General features: G+C 42.6%; 1 protein-coding gene across 4 annotated transcripts in view; it reads left to right on the top strand.

The window, feature by feature from the left end:
* SPPL3 (signal peptide peptidase like 3) overlaps window positions 1–18843 on the top strand; it is a 127333-nt gene extending 108490 nt beyond the window's left edge. For 2 of the 4 annotated variants that reach the window (XM_087424095.1, XM_004429900.3), the window contains exons 4-11: window positions 5947–6066; window positions 6761–6839; window positions 7710–7822; window positions 13200–13306; window positions 13788–13951; window positions 14709–14908; window positions 15994–16103; window positions 17045–18843. In XM_087424095.1, the coding sequence (XP_087280221.1) occupies window positions 5947–6066; window positions 6761–6839; window positions 7710–7822; window positions 13200–13306; window positions 13788–13951; window positions 14709–14908; window positions 15994–16103; window positions 17045–17116 (965 nt within the window). In that variant the 3' untranslated portion in view covers window positions 17117–18843. Of the gene's footprint in view, window positions 1–5946; window positions 6067–6760; window positions 6840–7709; window positions 7823–13199; window positions 13307–13787; window positions 13952–14708; window positions 14909–15993; window positions 16104–16737; window positions 17021–17044 lie in introns of those variants that run through there. The other 2 variants (XM_087424097.1, XM_087424096.1) reach the window with 2 other exon arrangements.
* Window positions 18844–24848: the final 6005 nt, after the last annotated feature.

A 24848-nucleotide genomic window follows, 5' to 3' on the forward strand; every position in this document is an offset into this window, starting at 1 on the left:
TTTGGTGAGGTTGATAAATTTTGTAGGTATTGATCGTAAACTCATTCAGTGGCGCTTAAAGATAGCTACTTGAAGTGCTTGTAAAACTGAGTATTGTGAGTATCTCTTTGATATTTAAGATTTTATAAAAATACTTGTTTTAAAAAAAATAGAAGTGTGCTATATTGCAAATGTTCAGCAGCATTATTCATAATAGCTAAAAAGTAGAAACGAAGATACATAAATTAGTTAATAGATAAAATATGGTATATCCATACAATGGAATACTATTCAGCATTAAAAAGAATAAAGTGCTGTTACATGCTACAACATGGATGAACCTCAAAGCATCATGTTAAGTAAAAGAAGCCAGACAGGAAAAGGCTGCATGTTGTATGAGTCCATTTATATGAAATTTCCAAAAAGGCAAATATATAGAGACAGAAAGTAGATGAGTGGTTGCCTGGGGCAAGGGATGGGAAGGAAAAATTAACTGTAAACTGGCATGAGGGATCTTCTTGAGGTGATGAAGATGTTCTAAAACTAGGTTTATAGTCATGGTTTCACACTTGGTAAATTTACCAAAAAAAAAGAAAATTATACCCTAAGAGATGAGTGAACTTGAATGGTATGCAAATTGTACCTCAATAGAGTTAGAAAATTGGTAATGCTTGTTATAGAAAGAGGATTAAATTAGAAATAAGGAGACTTAATTTGATAATATTAAGAGATTGATATTGGGTATCTTCCATGCATTTGGCATTCTCTTAGATATTTTGAAAGATGCAAAAGTACGAGAGCTGGCCAAAATACTTTCCAAGGTGTTAATAAAGTGCTAAGACAGAGATAGCAAATACCACTTCCCGTCCTGTTCCTAGAGTAGGTACTTTTTCGCACAGACCTTTGACATTGCCTCAGAGTCCTTCTGAACAAGCATCTACTATCAGTAGATCAGAGTAAGCACTAGAGATGAAGTCATTTTGACATCTGTGTACAAAGAGAGTAAAGAGAAAGGCAAGTTGAGGTGAGCAACAATGAGTCAAGTTAGTAAGAGACTCTTTCCTAGAGAAGGTGAGTTTGACTGGAAACTTGAAACAGTGAACTTGGATTGGTGGAGAAGTTCCAGGTGGGAAGAGTGTATAACAACAGGCACAGAGGAGAGTGAAAGTGACTTATAGGACAGATTCAAGTCACTACCTAATAGGGAGGAAATACTGGGAATCTAATACAGAGTTAGGTAGAATATTGGTGGAGGGTCTTAGAAGTTAAAAAGAGATCACTTATATCTATTTTAGTTTCTCTAGTTATTATAATACACTATACTGCCCAAACTATACTTGCCCAGTTTTTGCCCAGTTAAATGTTTCATTGTCCCCAGCAGTGTAACATGGGCATAATAAGTACAGTAAGTAGAATCATTTAAATGTAATGAGTCTTTTCTTAAACTTATGTCACAGATCCTCGTATAAGGTAAAATACCATACCAGTAACTTACCGGGAATCAAGGAAAATTCAGTGTCAGTATCCAATTTTCAGGTTAAATTATTATATAGTAGCTTACCTTCTGTCAACATTTTCATCCAAATCACTTTATATTCTTGAAACTCTTTAAAAGTCCTGTGTTATATAGCATATATACAAATGATGTACTTGAACTGGATTATAAATCTGATGTACATTGCATCACAGAAACCTAAGAGAAATTGATAGTGTGTGTCTAAGTACCATTTTATCCTCAAATAAGTAAATGGTTAAGTCAGTGCATACAGTGGAAGGAAGTTACCTGGTAACATCAGTTTTTTACTTCTCGTTACTGACCAGCATCTAAAGAGTGGTAGATGGTTGTTTAAATGATCATTTTCTTAAATGCGCCTCCTGGAAATTAACCTCAACAAATATATTTCTTCAGTGCCTCATGTGGGCCATGGATACCAAAAGGAATAAGGACAGATTAGGAGAGAATGCAGTCCACATCCACATAATTAGGAACAACATAGTGAAAGAAATGGCCGTTGCAGAGAAGGCCAGTACTTGATTATGGAGTATGACACCATTCCAGATTAAAGGGGTGGCGTGGAAAACGGGGTGCATTTATCAAAAGTCAAAGAAATAGTAATAGCCAAAAAGATGAACAGAGAAACGCAAGAGATTGTGTAGGTGCTAAAGAGATTGAAGTCCTCCTGAATGATCAACAATATAGAAGAATTAGGGGGAGAGTTCTAAGAAAAGGAAGGTATGAATTGAGTGTTTTGACAAGAGTATTCTGAACTGATTGAAGGAGAAAGTGAGTAGAGAGAGGTTTTTTAAAGGATGCAGTTGCCTACTCCCAAAATAAATAAGAATCAAGAAATTTGTGAAAAAGACTTAAAAATGAGTGAATACAACTATGTCTTTTTAACAGCATTGATATTTATCACAATGTTGAGCGAAAGAAGCCAGACACAAAAAAATACATACTATATAATTCAGTGTATATAATAAGTTCAAAAAACAGGCAAAATAAATATTAGTATTTTAGGATGCATGCTTGGGTAGAAAAATATAAAGTAAAACAAAGAAGAAAGTATCATAAAAGCCGGAATAGTAGTTCCCTTTGGGGGAAAGAGAAAGAGTAGTGATTGGGAGGGGCACAATAAGACTTCCGGGCTTGGCAGGATCCTCTTTCTCTTTATTGATTGATTGATTGATTGATTGTGAGGAAGATCAGCCCTGAGCTAACATCCATGCCAATCCTCTTTTTGCTGAGGAAGACCAGCACTGAGCTAACATCTATTGCCAATCCTCCTCCTTTTTTTTTTTTTTCCCCTTTTTCTCCCCAAAGCCCCAGTAGATAGTTGTATGTCATAGTTGCACATCCTTCTAGTTGCTGTATGTGGCACGCGGCCTCAGCATGGCTGGACAAGCGGTGCGTCAGTGGGCGCCCGGGATCCGAACCCCGGGCCGCCAGTAGCAGAGCGCGCACACTTAACCGCTAAGCCACTGGGCCGGCCCCACCTCTTTCTTGACCTGGGTGGTATTAGCTATGTGATGATTCACTGAACTTGACATTTTTGTTTCATATACTTTTCTGTCTGTGTGTTAGGTTTTACAATAACAAGGGTCAGAAAGAAAGTGGAGGGGAGGGAGTTCCCTGCGGGTCCTCTCTAATTTTCCCTAACCTTGTTCTAACTCCTGTCTCATCCCTACATCTGCCCCAAGAAACCTATATAGAGATATTTTTCCTCCTGGCACGTCAGTCCTTCATTTAATTAGTATTAAGTGGGTTAAAAAAAAAAAAAAAGCCGCCCTTCCCCCATTATCTGACATCTTGAAGTCCTTTACTAGTCGTCTCATATAATTTGTTTGAACTACGGAGATTAGTGGAGATGTACAGTTGGAATTCTCTTCATTAAAAGAGATATACATCTTAATCTCCCTACCTAGACTGTAAACTTCACAAGATCTGGAAATGACTTTTTTTTTTAATCCCTCCAGGTTGCCTACTGTATAATAAGTGTTTGGTAAATATTTAGTCAAAAGCATGCTTTTCTCATGGAGGTGCAAAATCAGTAACTTTCTAAACAATTACCAGTAATACATTGGTGTGTTGCTCAATGTCTGTTTCATGACCAGACATATTTTTAGCCTGTAGCCTTGTTCATTGAATGCTAAAAGTAATGTCTCTGTACCTCATTTTTAATTCCATCACCATGCCTATTTCTTATGTTGATTTTAGCTTTAAAGATAATGCAACTGCACTTGAGTAAGTCCTCCCAGTTAATGGCTGCTCTGTTTTGCTTTGCTCTGTTTTGTTTTGTTTTTAAGTCACTGGAGTCTGGCTAAAATTTCTAATTAATTAGCTCCTTCCCCTTCAGGACCATTATCTCCAGACCTTTAGGAAGTGCAGTATTGAAGTTGTGCACATTATTTTAGGTAGCATATTATCAGCCACAAAAGGAGCTTCACTTGCCCTGTAACACTGCTGTTTTGGTAAACTTTCTGGGGCATCCTATAAAACTAATGGAAGCGGTGGCTAATACCTCCTGGTTTAAAATCTGTGCTTTCAAAAAACAAAACTCTGGGCATTCTATCTAATATTCTAGAAAGGTTCTTTGTATTCAGTTTTGCATTTTAATTGCAGACTAAACTTCTAAAATTTAGATTTATTATAAATAAATACTTCTCATATATCTGACTTACAAAACAGTCATTGTTCTAGCCAGCTGTTTAATTTTTCTGTTCATGTTTTAAACCAATATAATTAATCTGTAGACTATATGATGCTTTGTTTTACAGAGGGGGAAGTGTGGGTGTATGTTTTAAGATTTATAGATCTTTTTAAAGATTTGTTTCTTATCATATGACAATCATTTATTTGAGAAATCATCATTTTCTGTTTTGAAAAACACCTGAAATGTAGTTTCCTCTAGTTCTTCTTTGAACTGTTGTAGAGCACTCCAATAAAAAAACTATTTAGGTGAAATTTAGAAATTTCATAGAGTTTTGTCCATAAAGAGAAATATCCATAAGACACTTTAAGATATGCCTCCCCCTAAAATGATCTATGGGCCAGGCTGAATGGGTCTTGACTGCAGTTCAGGACAGACCTCTTCACTAGATCATTTCTTTTCGTCTTGACAGATAGATCACTCTTCCTAAATTGAATTGCCCTATTCCTAAGTGAATTATTTGATTCATCTACCCAGCCAATAAGAAGCAAATTGTTTTTTAGAAATATTTAATACTTTATTTCACCAAAATCCCTAAGTAGCTCTCTTGGGGACAAGTAAATTTCAATACCGAGCAGCAGTTTTAAATGTTGGTTGATGATTGCAACCCTTTGTGTCTAGTTATGTTCATCCTGGTCACATAGTATTTTATTCATAGCCTTAATTTAATGAAGAGAAACTTTTACTTCTAGTATTTCCTTTTTTTTTTCGTGAGGAACATTAGCCCTTAGCTAACATCCATTGCCAATCCTCCTCTTTTTCCCAAGGAAGATTGGCCCTGAGCTAACATCGGTGCCCATCTCCCTCTATTTTGTATGTGGGACACCTGCCACAGCATGGCTTGATGAGCAGTGCCTAGGTCCACGCCCGGGATCCAAACCCATGAACCCTGGGCCACCGAAGTGGAGCACACAAACTTAACCAGTACGCTGCCAGGCCAGCCCCACTAGTATTTCTTTATGATAGGTCATATGAAAATGTCTTCCTTGGTTCCTCTCATGTACCTTATGATAATCTCAGCAGGGTTAATTTGGAACTAGATAGCTCACAAGATAAAATTAGTCATTTTTTCTTTTCATTCACTGGTTATCAGATTTTGCCATGTTTTCCTTCTCTACCAAATAATCTTTTTTTTTTTTTTTTTTTTGGTGAGCAAGATCAGTCCTGAGCTAACATCCATGCTAATCGTCCTCTTTTTGCTGAGGAAGACCGGCACTGAGCTAATATCTGTTGCCAGTCCTCCTTTTTTTTTCTTCCCTTTTTCTCCCAAAGCCCCAGTAGATAGTTGTATGTCATAGTTGCACATCCTTCTAGTTGCTGTATGTGTGACACAGCCTCAGCATGGTCAGAGAAGTGGTGCGTTGGTGCGCGCCCGGGATCCGAACCCGGGTCGCCAGCAGTGGAGCGTGCTTACTTAACCGCTAAGCCATGGGGCTGGCCCTTTACTACCTCTTAATGTTGTTTTTTTTAAGCTGGCGCAGGGAGGTGGGGCACTCTGTCATCCGGATGGTTACACCAGGAGGTAGTAGAGTTCAACAGTATTTCTTGAGCATCTGCTATAATGAAGGGCACTGTAGGAGAGCAAGGTGCTCGTAATCTCATTGGGAAGGAAAGAATCAGAGGACCTAGATGATCTCTAGGTCCTCTTAAATACTAATCCCTAGAACTGTCTGCATTTTAATGAATTAATGTATCTACAGCACATGGACTTGGTACCTGTTACATAAGTCATTAATATGTCCCTTTTTCTCTCCTTCAGGTATCCAAACTATTGACTCTACCCAGGCCCTGTTCCTTCCAATTGGAGCATCTGTCTCTCTCCTAGTAATGTTCTTCTTCTTTGACTCAGTTCAAGTAGTTTTTACAATATGTACAGCAGGTAAATGAGTCTCTCTGTCTATACTTAACAGTAACCTAAAAGGAAATTTTTTCACCTTTTTTTGTCATTATTCAAAATTTATAAGTCTGGCTTTTTCTCCCCCCACCCCTCTTTGAACTACTTAACACATATCATCAGTTCAGACCTGCCAACACATTCTGAACGAAAGGCCAGGGGTTTGAAAACTCCGGAGCTTTATGACACCAAAGCAGGATCGCTTTGGCTGTGGCTCCTTGTCTGGTAGGTTACCAGAAGGTCCAGTTTGCCAGAGTGGTCGTGGCACCCCTACCGATGTTTCTGTAGATAGAAACATTGATAGCTAACCAAAGCAATTAAACTGTCAGCTCTCTGATCAGTTTCAAGCTAAATGATGATGGAAATGTATAAAACATCAACAAAATGCTAGACTTGTTAGGAGATCATCCCCTGGCCTGCTGTTTATCTTTTCTTGTTGAGATAGAAGAGAATGAGAAAACCGACCTATGCTTCCCCCTACTTCAAATCAGGTACTTTTATTTTAAGAGGTTATCTATACAATGCTAAAGGAAGACTCTTTCTTTTCCAGTTAATTTAATTGTACTCACTTTGTCAAGCAAAGCATTCTGGGCAATGATTGTTTCCATAAGTCTTACTATTTTCTTATAACTGGTAAAAAATAAACAACAAAATTTGACCATACATTTTCTTTCTCTAGTTCTTGCAACGATAGCTTTTGCTTTTCTTCTTCTCCCGATGTGCCAGTATTTAACAAGACCCTGTTCACCTCAGAACAAGTAAGGGCTTGGGATTTTCCTCTGAATTATAAACTTGTATGTTTTTCTCTCATATTTAATAGCATTATTAGGAGTTTGAATTTCTGGTATTTACTGGAGCACACAAATGCTAGGAAACTGGGAAGTGAGACGGTTGATCTTTAAAACTGGAAGCTAGTACTTCCTTTTGCACCTTTTCATAGCAGAGGAAATATAAACAGATTTTAGGAAGTCAGAGTCATTGTAATATGCTTCCTGCTTAGATTATTGAAAGATGACCGGTTTTCTTTCGAAGCATCTTTTTCATTCCTTTACAATAGTGATTGACTCAAACATTCTTCTTTGCCTTTCATCTTCGGTGACCTAGAATCCCAGTGTTCACACCTTAACTCCCAAAGCCGTTGCTCCATAGAAACAAAATGCTTTGCTAATGGAGATGCTGTATGCACTTAGGAAACCAGTCACTTGGGGCAGCTGATTTTCCCAGGAATTAGTGATAACCAAATAGATTTACCATGTTATAAATATTTATTCATCTTTGCTAAATCAGTTGAATTGTTGACTTTCTTCATTTTGTTTTCCTCATAAGAACAGAATTTCCCTTATATTTAGATTCTCCAAAGACTGATATTGTCACTTTAAACTTACAAAGACTCATGTTGATAATTTGGGATAAAAAGTGCATTATCAAATGGGTACAGAAGTATAATTCCTCTGAGCTTTCTATAGTTTACTGCAAAGAGGTTTGGGTATTTTGGAATTCTGGGTATCTTATTGCCTGCTATTCTGAGCTGACCATCATGAACTTTGATGATGAAGAACCAAAGCAGAGTTTGGTTATTGAATATAATTTATTGCCTATCAGTCCAATAAATATTGTATGTTTTCTAGGATTTCCTTTGGTTGCTGTGGGCGTTTCACTGCTGCTGAGTTACTATCGTTCTCTCTGTCTGTCATGCTCGTCCTCATCTGGGTTCTCACTGGTCATTGGCTTCTCATGGATGGTAAGTAACTAATATGTGTCAAGTTGAAATTTTAATATAGTTTATAGTTAAATTTGTCCTCTCTCTACTTTGTGTTTTAGTACTATTACCTCTATTACCTCTGATTACCATGAATATTAGGTGTCCAAAGATGGTGTTATGTATCATTGAGTTTTTTATTATTTTTATCCACATTCTTAAGATTTTTTTTTTTTTTTTTGGTTGTCAAGTGATTTTTTTTTTTTGGTAAACTCTTAAGATTTTTTAATAAAAGTTTTTTTGAGATATAATTCACATGCCATAGAGTTTACCTATTTAAGTGTACAAGTCAGTGGTTTTTAGTATATTCACAGAGTTGTGCTACCATCATTACAATCAATTTTAGAGTACTTTCATCAACCCCCCTCCAAAACCGACACCCATTAGCAGTCACTTCCTCATCCCTCCCAACCCCAGCACCAGACATCCATTAATCTGCTTTCTGTTTCTATGGATTTGCCTCTTCTGGACATTTCACATAAAATCATACATTTTGTGACCCTTTGTGTCTGCCTTCTTTCACTTAGCATAATGTGTTCAAAGTTCATCCATTTTGTAACCTGTATCAGTACTTCATTCCTTTTTATGGCCAAATCCTATTAGTTGTATAGATCTACCAACTTTATCCATTCATCAGTTTCTACTTTTTTCACTATTGTGAATAATGCTGCTGTGAACATTTGTGTACAAGTTTTTGTATAGACTATACTTTCTTATATAAATGGGATTATACTGTAATATGACATACATGTTATATATAAATATATGTCATGTATAATATGTTATATACAGTATACTCCTTTTACGTAATGATGTAAATACATGTCTATATGGGTGTATCATATCCTTTTTTAAGTTCCAGAGTATTCCATCGTGTGTATGTTATTTAACTATTGCTCGATCCTTAGATTGTTTTTAATCATTTTCTATTGTAAATAACCCTGAAGTAAGCATTCTTGTTCCATCTCTTGGCCCACTCAGCCGTGCTCCCTCACCTCTTGTTCCATGTCTTAGTGTGCATGTCAGGTTACTTAGTAAGAGTATTTCTAAGGATGAATTCCTAGATATGAAATTCTGGAACAGGGTTTTGTATTTTAAAAATTTTTTATCTGTTACTGTACTGCCTTTCAGAGAGGGTATAGCAGTTTATGCTCCTACCTGTTGCATATGAGAATTTCCCTTCACTGATGATGATGATGAAATAATGACAATAATAGCTAACATTTGTTGAGTGCTTTTTATGCATTGGGTACTCTGCTGGCTGTTTTACATGGATTATCAAATTTATTCCCAAAAACAACTCTTGGAAGTAGGTACTATTATTGTTCCCACTTTACAGAAGAGGAAACAGAGGTTCAGAGAAGTAACTCACTCAAAGTCACAGAACTCCTTCATGCTTATTATCAGAACATCTTGGAGAAACATTTCCAAAAGTCCCCCATTATTCTTTTTTTCTCTCCCTTAAGACATTTTTTAACTTTTCTTTAAGACCCTGTACTGTCTCCACCTCCTTTTTCATTCAGTCCTTACTCTCATTTTCGTAGTTTGCTTTCCTAATCTCAAGAAACTTCATCTGACTACTCTGCCCCATAAAATCTGTTCAGCTTTTCCTTTCTTTTGGTGTTTCAGAGGGGAAGGAAGTTAAAATACAAAAGTCAATTTTAAACTTTTTATAATACTATCTAAAGAATTTTTAGCCGAGGAATTTGAAAATCAGGGATTATGGGTATGGATTGCACTTACTCCTGTTATCCATTCCATGCAACCACAAGGCTATCAAGACCTTGGAAACAGAGCTTTTTGGGAGCAACTGCCAGGTCTGAGAGTCTCTGCTCCGTTCTGCCAGGCACTGTGTCCCTGCAGCTCAGAGGCTGGCTCAGCTATGGCGGAGCTGTCATTCAGTGTTGTCTAAGCACAGAGCCACTCAGAGTGATGCTTACTGTCCGTGCCTCAGTCAGTAGCTAAGTTATTCACACAATTGTTAAGTTCCATGACAGTATATAGATATATGCTTTCTGTGACTGATCTTAAGTTTGCTGAGTAGTATTTGGTACACAGTTTGGGGTTTTTTTAGTGGTGTTTTTATATTTATAATTTTTCTAAAATGCATCAAAAATGTGAATTAACTCAAAACCAAGGATGTTCTGCTCATGGTCAAATTGGATAGAATTTGACCAAAAGGATTTTAAACTGTATTTTTTTTTGTGATCCAGAATTAGTGACATAATCTTAATGAGAAGAAATTTTAAACTTTAAGGAAAACTGAAAACTTATCCCTCTGTTTCTAGGGATTTCTTTTCCTCATAAGTTACTTTGACCAGTACAAGAATTTAAAGTTTATATGTGCCAAGTTAATTAGTGAAAAACTCTAAGAAACTGAACATTATGAGGGAACAAACTATAGAGTGGATTGCAAGCTCTGTAAAATTATATTTAAATGGAATATATTATTTTAATCAAAGGTGATAATTATAGAAAAAGCACTTTTAACTTATAAAACATACAAAACATACAATAAAATTATTTTAACAATATATTTTTTGCTTAAGAAGACAAAATTATAGTGATGGAGAACAGATCGGTGGTTGCCAGAGGTTATGTGGGGAGGAGGGTGTGACTATAAAGAAATAGCACAGGGATTTTATTGGGGTGTTAGACCTGCGCTGTATGCTGAGTGTGGTGGTGGCTCTACAAATCTATGCATGTGTTAAAATTCATGAAACTCTACCTCTAAAGAAAAACTCAATTTTACTGTTTGATAATCTTAAAAATGTTAAAAAGGAGTTGTGTCCCAGGCGGTGCAACTTTATAATTAGACTTGATCCATCACAGAGTAGGGAACCTAGCAACCTTAAGGCAGGAAATGGTTTGAACTGATTTTTTTTTTTTTTTCCTTCCCCCAAAGCCCCAGTAGATAGTTGTATGTCATAGCTGCACACATCCTTCTAGTTGCTGTATGCGGGACGTGGCCTCAGCATGGCTGGAGAAGCGGTGCGTCAGTGGGCGCCTGGGATCTGAACCCGGGCCGCCAGCAGCGGAGCGTGCGCACTTAATCGCTAAGCCACGGGGCCGGCCCTGAACTGATTTTTGACAATGGCAGTGAAGAATGGGATAGAGTCGGAGAGGAAAGAAAGTAGGAAAGGACACACATCAAGCTAGGAAATGTGGGGAAGCATGACCAAGGTGTACAGTGACAATAACGAGTAACACCCCAGGATGGCTGCAGATTGAGTGTACTTGATGAAAGACTGTGATAAATTGAAAATGAACCTGGAGTTTCTTGTTTGGAAGATTAGGGATAGGATGACATTGTCTAGAGTCATGGAAAATTCTGACTCTGAGCAATTCTGTCTTGTCCACATTTGGTTTTGAACCAGGTGGGGTAGGATTAATGTAAGATGAGTGACAAAGCAACAAGTGGATGCTTAGACCGTATGACCTGTAAAGCCTTCTGCCGGTTTAACATTAAGTGATTGTATGGTCAGTCGAATAGAAAAGTTCCGGAATGGACCAGTCACCTGCATGTGTTACAGAGGCGTGCACGTTTAACCTTGGAAGCTGGCCCATTTGTTTGTCCAGTTGGTTTCCGTACTTCTCTTTCGGTTATCATCAGTCAGTCCTCTGATCCTCACTCCTGTCTCTCCTCTGTCTATCTTAGGCCTTCATTTCTTCCTTTATTCCGTTGATGCTTTGCACTGCACACATTCACTTGTAAGCTCCTGAACAGATCACCTCTTACTACCCTACCACCATCACCCCAGCCAGCATTTCTACCCAAATATGTGTTTGACCTGTTCTCTGGTCATCACTTCCCCACCTCTGCCTCAGGGGCTTTGCACCCACAACTGACCACTGCTGTTCCTTGAGCCACCTGAGCTTATCCCTTTCAGTGTCCTGTTTTTGCTATATTTGCCCACTTTGTTAGATATATTGACAGTTTACCACCAATTCTATTAAAATGATACACATCTGTAATAGGGCTTTCCTTGCTTCTCTTACTTTCCTTAGATTAATTTGAAATTTAAAGTTGATAGAACATAATTTTTCATTCATTCAGCAAATATTTATTGAATGTGTACTTTGTCAAGTGCTGGGGATCCACAAAAAGAGTAAGCCATGGTTTCTGTTTACCAGGAGCACCTAGTTGAGGGAATAAACTCCCTTGTATTTAAATAATCACACTATTATAGAATAGATACGTGATTTGAGAGATATTCAAAGTTCTGTGGCATCACAAAGAAAAAACGATCTAGTTAGAGCAGGAAGGGCTCCCTGAGGAAGGGCTTTCTGATCTGGCTCTTGAAGAATGAGGATGAATTTTCCAGGTGAAGAAGCCCAGGACAGGGCCTTCTGTGTAGAGCAGGAAAGAACGTAGTATGTGTTAAGATGTGTGATCAAGAGGAAGATGGGCATGGATGTTAGCCCAGGGCCAGTCTTCCTCAGCAAAAAGAGGAGGATTGGCATCAGATGTTAGCTCAGGGCTGATCTTCCTCACAAAAAAAAAACAAAAACAAAAAAAGACGTATGATCATATTTGAGTGGCTAGAGAACAGAGCAGGAGGAAGTGCATGCTGAGGGTGGGGAGCTACACAGTGGAGAATGTCCTCCTGTACCTCCTGCCCCTGCCTGGCCAAGTAGTTCAGCTTCCATCCCACTAGGACAAGAACCCACAGGAAGTTTGTAAGGAGCTGTGTGGCCTAATGAGACCTATGTTTTCAGAAGAAAGGAGAGCTGAAGGCAGGGAGAGACCATTCGTCTGCCAGGCCTGCTCTAGACCCCACGGATGTGACGGGGAACCACGCCCTCAAGGACCTTACATTTTAGTTGAGAAGAGGGAGAATTTTTTAAAAAGATACATGGTATGTCAGATTTTGAGAGGTGCAAGGAAAAAAAAGGCAAGGATAGGGAGGGAAGAAATACAAGGATAGACAGAGAAGAATGAATTGCTGGAATAATGTCCTTGAGTAAATGAAAGAGGATGCAGTCTAGGGTGTGAGTTGACTTTAAAGTAAGGAGCAAGGGTGATGTATCTGCAGAAACCAAGGGGAGGCAGGAAATGAGAGCAGGAGGTCCCGCACTGAGCGTGTCTTAGAGCTTTATCGTCCAAAATAAGAGAATCTCCTGGGTCTTACACAGTTGAGCACTATCTAGCTTGAGAAAAGGGATTTCCCCAAATACTGGCAGGTCAAAAAGGGTTAAAGGGGGCACTTTGCACTAGTAGGGTGTAAATGTCTCATACTGGCGCTTAGGGCAGCCTGATTTTTCTTAGGACTTACAAACTGTGTTAGGTTTATAAGCTGAATAGCTTGTGGAAAGAGGATGAGCCTGTACTCCACACTGACTGCTGTCTCCTCCCCAGCCCTGGCCATGGGTCTCTGTGTTGCCATGATCGCCTTCGTCCGCCTGCCCAGCCTCAAGGTCTCCTGCCTGCTTCTCTCAGGGCTTCTAATCTACGATGTCTTTTGGGTAAGTGTTTCCCTGAAGCCACTGCTCTCCTTTGTGTTTAATTGGAGTATTCACTCCTGAAATTTGTTAACTCTAAGTATCCAAAGTCTGGCTGGCCAGAGGACCTACTGTCTTAGGCCACTGTCTCCAGTCCTGAACTGCAAGTGTTAAAAGGTGAGCAGCAGGCAGCTGTCTGAGCCTTTGTTGAGACGTGTTAAAGTAGATAGTATGCGTGAGCCTCTTAGAGTGGAAGGGGGAGCAGGCAGACAAGGTTCTCTGCCCTGGGAGCTGTTGTCAGCCACACTGTAACGGATTATTCTCTGGGTGTGGAGGGAGGAAACCTGCGAGTACACAAGAAGAGCAAAGATTTTCTTTCTCCTCAAAGCATGCAGCACTTGATACTGCAGTATTCTGAGACTCTGCTCTTAGGAACAAAGAGGGCTGATGCTGAAATCAGGTTGCTTCCAGCTCCCTCTGTTAAATGTGACTCTCCACTCGGCAGGTGTTCTTCTCCGCCTATATCTTTAATAGCAATGTCATGGTGAAGGTGGCCACACAGCCGGCTGACAATCCCCTTGACGTTCTATCCCGGAAGCTCCACCTGGGGCCCAATGTTGGGCGTGACGTTCCTCGCCTGTCTCTGCCTGGAAAACTGGTCTTCCCAAGGTAGGACTGGCATGTTGGGCCTTGTCCTGTGACAATGAACAGACTGCCTTCCTGTGCCTTCTGTTCCTTGAATAGTCTGTCTTGGTCATCAGCATCTAATCTTAGGCTGGAAAAGGGCTGGAGTCATCATCTCCATCTTACAAATGAGGAAGAGTACATTGACTTAACTTGTGAAGATTTCTCATTAAGTGTTATAGGTGCTGCTTTTTATTATTGATTGATGTTATCAAACAACCATATGTTACTACCGTTACCATATTTCCAAGTTGGCTGGAGGGAATTAACAGGAGAATCTGGATCTTTTTTACTTCTATGACATTTGTAAAAAATCTGTCTTAATGCTTAAAATTATTACAGTTCCTGGTAATATAATCTTTGAAACATTAATGTGCTGCTTTAATCTCCTTGGGTCTGGTAATAATCAGGTGCTTATTTGAAGTCTCCGCAGTGAATGTGTGACAGATAGTGAAGAGCATGACATTTCTAGGGGAGGCCGTGCTTGAGCGGATCCCCTCAGCAGTCGCTGATGAGGTGCTCTCCTGAAGCACTGAGGCACCTGGTGGAAGACCCCTATTGCCAGTGCTCTTGTGGCTCTTAATCTCTACTCTTAAAAACTAGTGTTGTTCAACCAGTACCTATTTCCATCTACCATTCAGATCAGTTCTTTGACTTCTTAAAAAGCTGACAGACTTTGCCAGGAGGAGGAGAAATGGGATTGTAGTGTATGGCCTCCCTGACCTGTGACACTACCTTCCAGCTCCACTGGCAGTCACTTCTCTATGTTGGGCATTGGAGACATTGTGATGCCTGGCCTCCTGTTGTGCTTTGTCCTTCGTTATGACAACTACAAAAAACAAGCCAATGGTGACTCCTGCAGTGCCTCTGGACCCGCCAACATCTCTGGACGCATGCAGAAGGTCTCCTACTTTCACTGCACCCTCATTGGATACTTTGTAGGTAAGAGAGAACCAGAGAGGTCGTGTGTGATCCCCTCTCTGGCTGGCCTTCAACCCCTGCAATTAAATCAGGTCTTCTAGCTGCAGATGCTGGGTGGAAGGAGAGCAGTAACTCGTTGCTGTTATAGATAACCACAAAGGAAGAAAACCCACTGGCCTGTGAGATGATAGAGGCTCTCTCAACTAGGCAGCCCAGTTCCCTATCCAACAGATATGTCTAAAGAACACTGTAGGAAGAGTATGGTCAGGCATCAAAGTCAAGAACCCCTACCACACAATGATCATGGATCAGTCTGTGCTTAATTAAACCTTCAACTTGAGTTTAATGAATGTCGTGTTTATTTTCTACTTTATTAAACCAATATTTCCCTTCCTTTGTTCCGACATTTCCGTCCCCTCCAACCTCGGGCTCCATGGGCTGGTTTTTCTCAAGCCACCTCACTGACAGGCAGACAGGAGGGAGACCGCTGCAGTTGGGCTAGGAACAGGGGTAACCTGTCTGCTCCTGTGACGCTGCAGCCGACGGGGAGGAAGGAACACCTCTCACCGCTGTGCCTCCTTCTGAACGTCAGCACCTCACTGATTCCACAGCACCCTCATATACACGGGTTCATTTCAGTCCAGAAACTCTGAGACGGGCAGGGCAGGTGGTGTTATCCCCATTAGACAGAAGAGGAGGCCGAGGCTCAGAGAGGTGCAGTGCTTTAACCAAGGTACTCAGCTGTTGTAAGTCGCAGATTTGGGATGTGGACTCAAGTCTTTGCCTCCAAGTCTAGTATCGCATACCACAGGAGACAGGGAGACCAGGCACGGCATGCCCAGGACTGAAGTGAGAGCTTAAGCAGGAACCTGAGCACCGAGTGGCACTTGGGCCAGTCATGGGTCCTTGGAATTCTAGGGTTTTTAAAGCTGTGCTGTTTCACATTTCTTTAACTGCTCAAGCTGGGCATTTCACACCCTAAACGTTGGATGGTATATGTCACATTAGATATGTACCATCTCAAGACTCTGCCAAGCAGCAGCAGGTAACAGGTTTTCCTCTCAGGGCTGGCCCTTGGTTATTGACGAATGTTTCTCTCCTCCTAGGTCTCCTCACTGCTACTGTGGCATCTCGCATTCACCGAGCAGCTCAGCCCGCCCTTCTCTACTTGGTGCCATTTACCTTATTGCCACTCCTCACAATGGCCTATTTAAAGGTGAGAGCAGCTGTTATAAACCTGTGAAAGCAATAACTTGGCATTGACCCTGGACTTGGGTATGTATTCTCTGTGCTGGAAGTGGTTATGCTTAAGCACCTGAGCTCTTCACCTTGACAGTGGGATTTTTTTGTTGTTGGTTGTTTTTTGTTTTTGCTAACCTGATATTAGCAACCTCTTCCCGATTCTTGCAGCCACTGGCAGAAAATGCTAATGAGTTAGACTACTGCACCACCTGGTCATAGGTTAATTAACTGAAATCCCTAGAGCCCAGCTGCAGAGACTTCCTGTTTCTCTTAAAAGCAGCACTCTCTTGCCACCTAACAGCTGTTTTAATACTTTGCATTAAAGTTTGGAAATAATTAAGAAATGTATGATAGAGGGCCGGCCCCGTGGCTTAGCAGTTAAGTGCGTGCGCTCCGCTGCTGGCGGCCCGGGTTCGGATCCCAGGCGCACACCGACGCACCGCTTCTCCAGCCATGCTGAGACCGCGTCCCACATACAGCAACTAGAAAGATGTGCAGCTATGACATACGACTATCTACTGGGGCTTTGGGGGGAAAAAAATAAATAAATCTTTAAAAAAAGAAATGTATGATAGAAACTAGACTTAGAGCATTCTCTTCTTTACAAGACTTGGATTATCATCCCCATTTGATAGATGAGGAAACCAACAGAGGTTAATTAACTTGCCTAGATCTTCTGACTGCTAAGTGATAGAACTTACACCAGGATGGAGTTCCTTCCCTGCTCAAGGGGCCTAAGAGCTCTTCTGGTGAGTTCTTTGAATATTGATGGGTTACTTTTTGGTGAGTAGAATTTGAATGTTCTTTGATTCTGTGCAGAAGAAATCTGATCTGAGATCAAGAATCAGAAAGGACCTGTAGATACGTGTGCCTCTTGTTTAAATCTGTAACTGAGTGCAGTTCCCTCTTTCCCAGGGTGACCTACGGCGGATGTGGTCTGAGCCATTCCACTCCAAGTCCAGCAGCTCCCGATTCCTGGAAGTATGATGGGTCACAGAGAGTGACCAGAATGGCCATCTTAGTCCTTTTCTGTCAACGCGTGGTTTTGTTTCCTCTTAGAGCTGGCCTGGTACTCGGAGACGTACCTGTTTAAGGAACTGACGTGTGACTGGATTTTGCATTTGCAGGGAGCTTGTTTGCAGGAGCGAGGTGCTGGAGCCTGCTTGGTTCCTTCTCTTCCTGCCATTGTAGAGGTGGAGCCCCTCGTGAAGTGACAGGCCCTCCCCAGCGCTCCTCCTCCCCGTGTTATGGATCTGCCCCAGACTGTGGGGGATGGAGATGTGACTGTTTAAAACTGACAACGGCAAGGAGTCGTTCTATACCTTTTGAACACTAAAAGGAAGAAAACATTAGCAAACCGAAGTTTCTTCAGTGAACCCTCAAGAACTTTGGGACCAGTTTCCTGTGGGGGACTCAGTTTCAGAGAACTGAGACAGAAGCTCTTCTGTCGTTATATTCTTCTTTCCTTTTTTTGGATTTATTAAATATTTTCTGTGGTGTGAAGTGACTTATTAAATCCACAGACACTGAGTGACTTCTTAACAGCATACACGTAAGAACTTGTTGTAATGAGTTCATGTCCACCCAGGTGTTGTGTTGGCAGTGAACGAGGGCACGGTTTTTATACATACACACGCACATAGATATATATGAATAAACAAAATTAAAACCTGCTAAGGTCATGCTGTGTAGCAGACAGGGGCTTGCTGTAATTTTTAGCATGTAAAGCAGTTTACTCTGGCTTCCTTGTATATGGATAAGCTGCTGTCTTTCCCCTCCACAACTAAACGTGCAGTTAAAAACCGGTATAGTATTTGTACTGATATACTCATGGACTTTAGGGGACTCCCGTTTGGTTTTGATCAGTGTAGCAAATTAGGGATGAAAAGTTAAAACTTTTTGGCCCTTTTTTTGTTTTCACAGGCTTCTCCCTCGCAGGACTTTTAGTAGTTTCTTCTCGAACCAATGCATGTATTATAGCAGCAGGTGTCTTTGTGCTTTCTGATCATAGTAATGTACTACTTGTAAATACATTTTTCTATTTTCTATTTTTTTGTATTTTTTTTTTTTTTGGCATTTTGTTTCATTGGTGTGCTGTATTTTACATGCCCTCCTTTAAGAAAAAAAAAGGAAAAAAGCAACACACTTCTGTCCTCGCTGTTGTGATTATAGTCTTGGTTTACCTGTGGTGACAACTGGGTATTGGGGACAAATGTCAAATGCCCCTCTCGGGTGTGCCGTACATTCCAGAAATTGCGGAAAGAACAAGCTGCTCCGTCCTCTTACAGTCTGACCCTGTGCTGTGGTCTCTGCTGGAGAGCCAGCGTCTGGTAGTAACTAGTGTCAGTAATGTCCACTGGCCTTTGTCTAAGCAGCCCCAGCCCGATAAGAAGTTGCCCATTGTTCAGAGGCAGAGAGAAGCCTGGAAGTGGCCTGCATGCCTGACAGCGGAGGTTGGAGGAGGGCCCATGCGTCCTAGTTTCTCCCTTAAGTAGGTGACCTGCCTCTGTCTACCTGTGTAATAAACTGGTATGCTGTGGTTCCTGCTGCTTGAAGTCATGGCAGATAAGCTCACAGGCAGTATGCATTGCCTTGCCAGGGGAGTGTGAAGCGATCAGGATGGTGTATTCCTCTGTTGTGTCTTCAAATCCTGCTGAGGGCTGTTTTGTTTTTTGTTGTTGTTTGTTTCTTTTTTAATAAATGACTCCTTTCTAGCCTTTGTCACCTCATCTTCACTTTTGGTGGTTGGTACCAAACAGAGCTCCTGTCACCTCCCGCCTGCTCTGCCTGTTCCAGAAGACTGGTGGGAAGCCCCTGTCTGTCTCCAGACGGGCACCTGCAGCTCTGATTCAGTCCTATAGATGTCAAAGAGCTGAAGCTTCTGTTGTCCACAGAACTCAAAACAGCCTCTGGATTTGGTGAAAACCAAAGGTACACTCGTGTACTCGCTGCCTGTCAGCTGTCCTGCTTTCTTAGCCCCGGAGGACACTGATGGCTAATTAATCAGGGGACAAGGGCGGGGTTGGGTGGAGTCTTCCAAGATGACTCCAGTGAAGGGCAAGTGCCAATAATGGTTAGAAATATTATCCTGGCAGTTGGTCATTTTAATTTTCCTGTGTTTCTTTTCATAAAAAAACTAAATTCCGGACAGATGGAATGTAATTTTTTGTCATCCTCACTTCTGTGTAAGTTTAAGGGGAAAAGTACCCACATAGGACTCCTGAATGTAATTTGGATACCAGTTGCTTGTCTTCAAAGCCCTTAAAACTCCGGCAAAGGGACTGCAAATACTCCTTTTGTCTTAAATTAACCACAGCAGACACACTAGAACTTCCCGGGTTCCTGAAGTGTAGTGCTCTCTTGATGGTGGGGGAGGGAAGGCTGCGGCCAAAGCACCATGCTTTCAGTTTCTCCTTACAGTCTCTCCCCTCCTCCCTGCTGCTGATATACTCGTGTCCTCATCTTATTTCTTCTGGTTTCTCTGATACTCGGAGTATTGGGGTTTTCTAAGAAGTCTTTTGCATTAGGCAAGTCATGTTTACAAATTTCCAGCATGATCCACTTCCTTTCTCACTGGTCTGTGGTTCTTCCCCCAGAGAGACTGCATGTTGGAACTCGCACTTATTCATAGTAACTTCTTTTTTTTTGTGAGGAAGATCAGCACTGAGCTAACATCTGATGCCGATCCTCCTCTTTTTGCTGAGGAAGACTGGCCCTGAGCTAACATCCGTGCCCATCTTCCTCTACTTTATATGGGACGCCGCCACAGCATGGCTCTACAAGCAGTGAGTCGCTGTGCTCCCGGGATCCGAACCAGCGAACCCCGGGCTGCCACAGCGGAGCGCACGCACTTAACCGCTTGCACCACCTGGCCAGCCTCATAACTTTCTTCTTTCTAATTGAGCTAATGAAGATACGACAGCAAAGTTTATCCAAAGCCCAGCATGTTTCATTACTATTATAGCTTATGTCTTTTCTGAATAAGACACAGCTCCCTGTGTAGGAACAGCTCAAACGAACTGGGGAGACTTGTGGGGGGTAGGCTAGTGTCTGAATTACTTTTGTAGCATGCCCGCACAGGCCTTGGTTAAACAGGTAAGTTACGTTACCCACAAGAAAAACAAAAGGACTAGTTCTCTAAGGGTGGAGGGAAGGGAGTTCTGTTTTGCCAATAAAGTGTTAAAAATAGACTGCCACATCTGTGTAGCAGCTCTCACATTACTGCTAACCAGATCCAGTGTTGTACGTAAACATTTGTGTTGTGTAGAGCTGAACATTTACGTCAGAGCCTCGGAATGTAGCAGTTTTGTATATACATGAAGTGCGCTCATCAAGAATATCAACTGTGCAATTCTTCTCCATGGAAGCAGGTCAGACAATACAGGCTCAGAAAGGAACCAGCCTTTCCTGGCTGGTTCTTCTGGTCTTCCAGTGCATACTGGCCTGATTCAGCCTCCTCCCTTCATGAAATCACACTGGCAATTTCCAGCAATGAAATCACTTCAAGAACAATGGCTCCTAACAGGTGTCAGCCTTGCTGCAGGAGTTGGTACTGAAGTGCTGCAAGTCGAGTAATAAGCCTGAGCCTCTTCCCTCTTCTGGGAGGGGGAAGCCAGGTAAGAAATTTTTCTATCCAGGAATTATTTCTATTCTTATGCAATTTATAGCCTGCTTTCTATTTGCAAGACTCAACTCTTCTTCAGGTTCAGATTGCAACTTGTCACGTGTGTGGAGCCTCTCCCAGAACAATACTTTTCCCTCTCCTCCTCTTGACTATATCAGCCATGATTTGTTTGCTCCTCAGCCTTTCCCTTGGAACTCAAAGCCCTTTCCCATCCACTTGATCTACTTCAGTCATGTTTCCACTTAGGCTGTGTCAGGCTCTGGGTGCTCCAGTGAACAAAGTGGACGCCCTGCTTCCTCCTGTCATGGTCTAATGCAGGAGCCGCTTTAGGGCATTGACGTGGGGAAAGGGGGCTAGCAGTCGTCCCCACACGCGAGGTTACCCCGCGATGCAGCGTTGAGCTCACGAGTGCGGTCCAGAGCTTTGTGTCCACGACTCGGCCGTGCTGTAAATAGCGCAGGCATAGCTGGGAATGCTGTTCCGCAGGACTGGATGCACCCAACTAAGAGAAAGTTGAAAGCAGGGTTAGAAACGCTCCTTTGTCCTGTGCCATTGCTGCAGGAGGAGCCCGGTGCAGAAGATGGACACAGGCCAGCATCTGACCACATGTATAAACGACAGTGAAAGCACCAAGCGCACTGATCTCTACACAGCACGGTTTGGAAGTCCTACTACTTAGAGACAGCAGTTAGCAGGCGCTTTCAGTGTCCTGCAGGTTGGCTGTGGAAATGCTAACTTAATGCAGTGCTTTAGTGATGTTCACTTCAGTGTGCTGTAGAGCTCTTAGATATTTGAGTTATTAAAAATTCATGTGAGGGCCGGCTCCGTGGCTTAGCGGTTAAGTGCGCGCGCTCTGATGCTGGCGGCCCGGGTTCGGATCCCGGGCGCGCCCCGAGGCACCACATCTCCGTCCAACCCGAGGCCGAGTCCCGCGTACAGCAACTAGAAGGATGTGAACCTACGACATACAACTATCTACTGGGGCTTTGGGGGGAAAAAATGAATAAATAAAATCTTTAAAAAAAAAAAAAAAATTCATGTGGCCAACTCAGGCTTAGTTTATGGTTGCTTTAATTTGGATTCTGCCTGGTCAGTTGCTTAAGTTCCAAGAAACCTGTCTTCTGTTGAGTAGAACCTGTGAAACTTGCCACTGGTTCACAGGCGAGAAGAGGCCCCGAATGAGGAGTCCCAAAATAGAGGAGTCCATGATCTTGCTCCAGCCCCCACTGAGCCCTGGGATTCTCACTAGAAGATGGAGGCCTAGGAACCATGAGGAAGAGGAAACAAGACTTGAGACTGGGAGTCGGGACGTCTGCCAAGTAGTGGGCTGTGGACTTTTGCCTTGTGAGGAATGAAAGACAGGAAGTGGGTGTCCAGAGGACAAAGATGTGGAGAGGGCAGCAAGGTGGCCACTTGCCAGCATTCCAGCCTCTGGATTCTGAGTGCCAGTTCCTCAGCCTTGCCAACAGACGTGTTCCAGGCAGGCCACCCATCAGCCTTGTAACGAGCGAGTTTGCTCAGCCCACCTAGACTGGGGTGCAGCAAGTTCATGCATCTGACTTCTAGCCCTTGTAGTTGAACCTTTTCCATTGGACACAGTGGGTTTCCTCACTTCCAGTTGGTGCAGTGGCTTGATTGATGGGAGTTTTTTCCCCAGGTGTGTATGTGTATATATATATATATATATATATATATATATAGTAACACAGCCTCTGACAGCTGTGCCCAAGGGTGTGGGCTTCCTGGGGAGGACAGAAACGGGGTTTCAGAAAGGAGGTTGAGGACTTGCTGGTACGGGGAGGAGCAGCCCTGGCCTCTAAGATGATGACGTGTTCTATGGAGGAGTCACCGTCTTGCCAGCCTGACTGTGGCAACAGTACTGCCTTCCCCATGGCTGTCAGCAGGTCAGGCCAGGGCTGACCAGGGCACTCCACATGGGCCAGGAGCCCTGGCCCTACCTAAAAGCTCTGTGAATGGAGAAACACCCTTACCCCCACGCACACCTGCACACCCCACCTTCCACTGCCCTGGCGCTTTCAGCTGCCCCTGGTGCAGTCGGGGCCTGCGCCGTTGGGTGTCACCTAGTGGTCTCGCTGCTGCCAGCCGGCTCTCACCATGGTCTTCTCTGAGCTGTTTAGCCAACAGGCCCTGCCCTGCTCATGTGGTCCTGATGAGAGATGGCCTGCGCTAGGGGGATGGGAAGAACTGACAACCCACTGCCACACTGGGTGCAGAGGGTGGGGACTTGAAGATGACTCCATGGCTTTTGACCTGAGCAATTAATTGGCAAAACTGAGATAAAAAAGAGAGAGAGGAGGAGGAGAGCTCTGTTTTAGCCAGTAGAGCAGCTAATGCTAAAAAATTTGGACGTCTGAAGCAGAGAAATGGTGTTTAAAGCCTTGGGGAATATACAGGATGATCTCAACAGTGAGAGAGGAAAATTCCTCCAACGATGTTCTCTGTGTTGAGGCAGCTGTCAGCATTTATCCCCGTACAGCCACGTCTGACCTCAGGTTACTGACAGAGCCCCTCTGAGCCTTAGTTTCTTAATCTGGAATTCGGATAAAAGTGCTTTTTTAAAAGTATTAAATGAGGGCCGGCCCCGTGGCTTAGCGGTTAAGTGCACGCGCTCTGCTGCTGGCGGCCTGGGTTCGGATCCCAGGCGCGCACTGACGCACCACTTCTCCGGCTCATGCTGAGGCGGCGTCCCACATACAGCAACTGGAAGGATGTGCAACTATGGCATACCACTATCTCCTGGGGCTTTGGGGGGAAAAAAAAGGAGGAGGATTGGCAGTAGATGTTAGCTCAGAGCCGGTCTTCCTCAGCAAAAAGAGGAGGATTAGCATGGATGTTAGCTCAGGGCTGATCTTCCTCTCACACACACAAAAAATAAAGTATTAAATGAATATTAGGCACTATTCAGGTTTATTGAGTTTTCATGTACTCCCTACACAATTTACCAGTCTTCCTGGAGTTAGAATACAATTAAATAATTGGATTTAAACAGATACATACACTTTCATTATTCAAACAACCATGCTTCTGTAATACTTCCAGTTCAGCACTGAAGAAACTGGTTATCTTTCCATTGTTGAGGGCTGAAGGGAGGGCTGGCACTTGAATCCTAGTCCAGGCTTTCAAAACTGAGCTGATTCTGTTCCTATAGATAATAGTAACTTTACCATGGGCCCCGGCCAGTCCAGGGTCTTGACGTTTTCCTCTACACACTGAAGGACTTGGTACAAAGCAGGGATGATGTGTGAGCCCGTGTACAGGTTTCCCACGTCTGCGCGTCCTGGGATGTCTGGGCAGTTGCTCTGCTGCTACAGCTCCTCTGGGGAATGACCCAGCCTGTGTGCCTCACCCTTGTCAGGTTTAAGGAGCAAGCAGCCTCCCAGAACCCTTAGGACCTTCCTTGAGCCGTTCCTTAAGAGGTCAGCTTAGGCTTAATTGTTTTGCAGCCCAGTCTGAGCAGAATGCTCACAACAGAAGCATGAGGTGACCCCAGTAAAGAACACAGAGGGGCCTGCAGGAGCCCCTGAACTTGCTCTTGCAGTAACTCGATTTGGAGGTTCTGCCTAATGGATCCTTAACATTTTGGCTGCTTAAGGCCAAGAGTATCAACCTCTAACCAGATTCTGCAAACAAAGCTATGTGGACATTTTTATTTTTCCATAATTTTTTCTTTTCCATTATAAATGCTCCCCATGCCACCTTTGACTTTAGTGTATCGCAGAGACCTGCCGCTTGTTTTGAGGGAAAAGGTGATTGCTACACTGTGAAGCTACCCTGTCAGTCACACGAGGGCCTGTATTAGTTCTCAAATCCTTAGGTGTTTCTTGAACACCCTTGGAAGAAAAGACTCAATGGGCCAAACTCCCGTCCTCTTTTAAAATAAAGAGCAGTGTCATTCTAAACCACATGGCTCAAGTCAGTCCACAAGCTAGGAGAGGGACAGTAGCCAGACTGGGTAGAGGGTAAGAGTAGACTTCAACACAGCATTTGGAAAATTCCCTACCCTCTGGGACAAGGTGGGGAAATAAGAGCTGAGGTATCATCGATGAAGTAGATTAGTAACTGGTTGAATAACCC

Source organism: Ceratotherium simum, chromosome 35, assembly GCF_057802395.1.
Source record: "Ceratotherium simum simum isolate JZ-2026a chromosome 35, ASM5780239v1, whole genome shotgun sequence".
Lineage (NCBI taxonomy): Eukaryota > Metazoa > Chordata > Mammalia > Perissodactyla > Rhinocerotidae > Ceratotherium > Ceratotherium simum.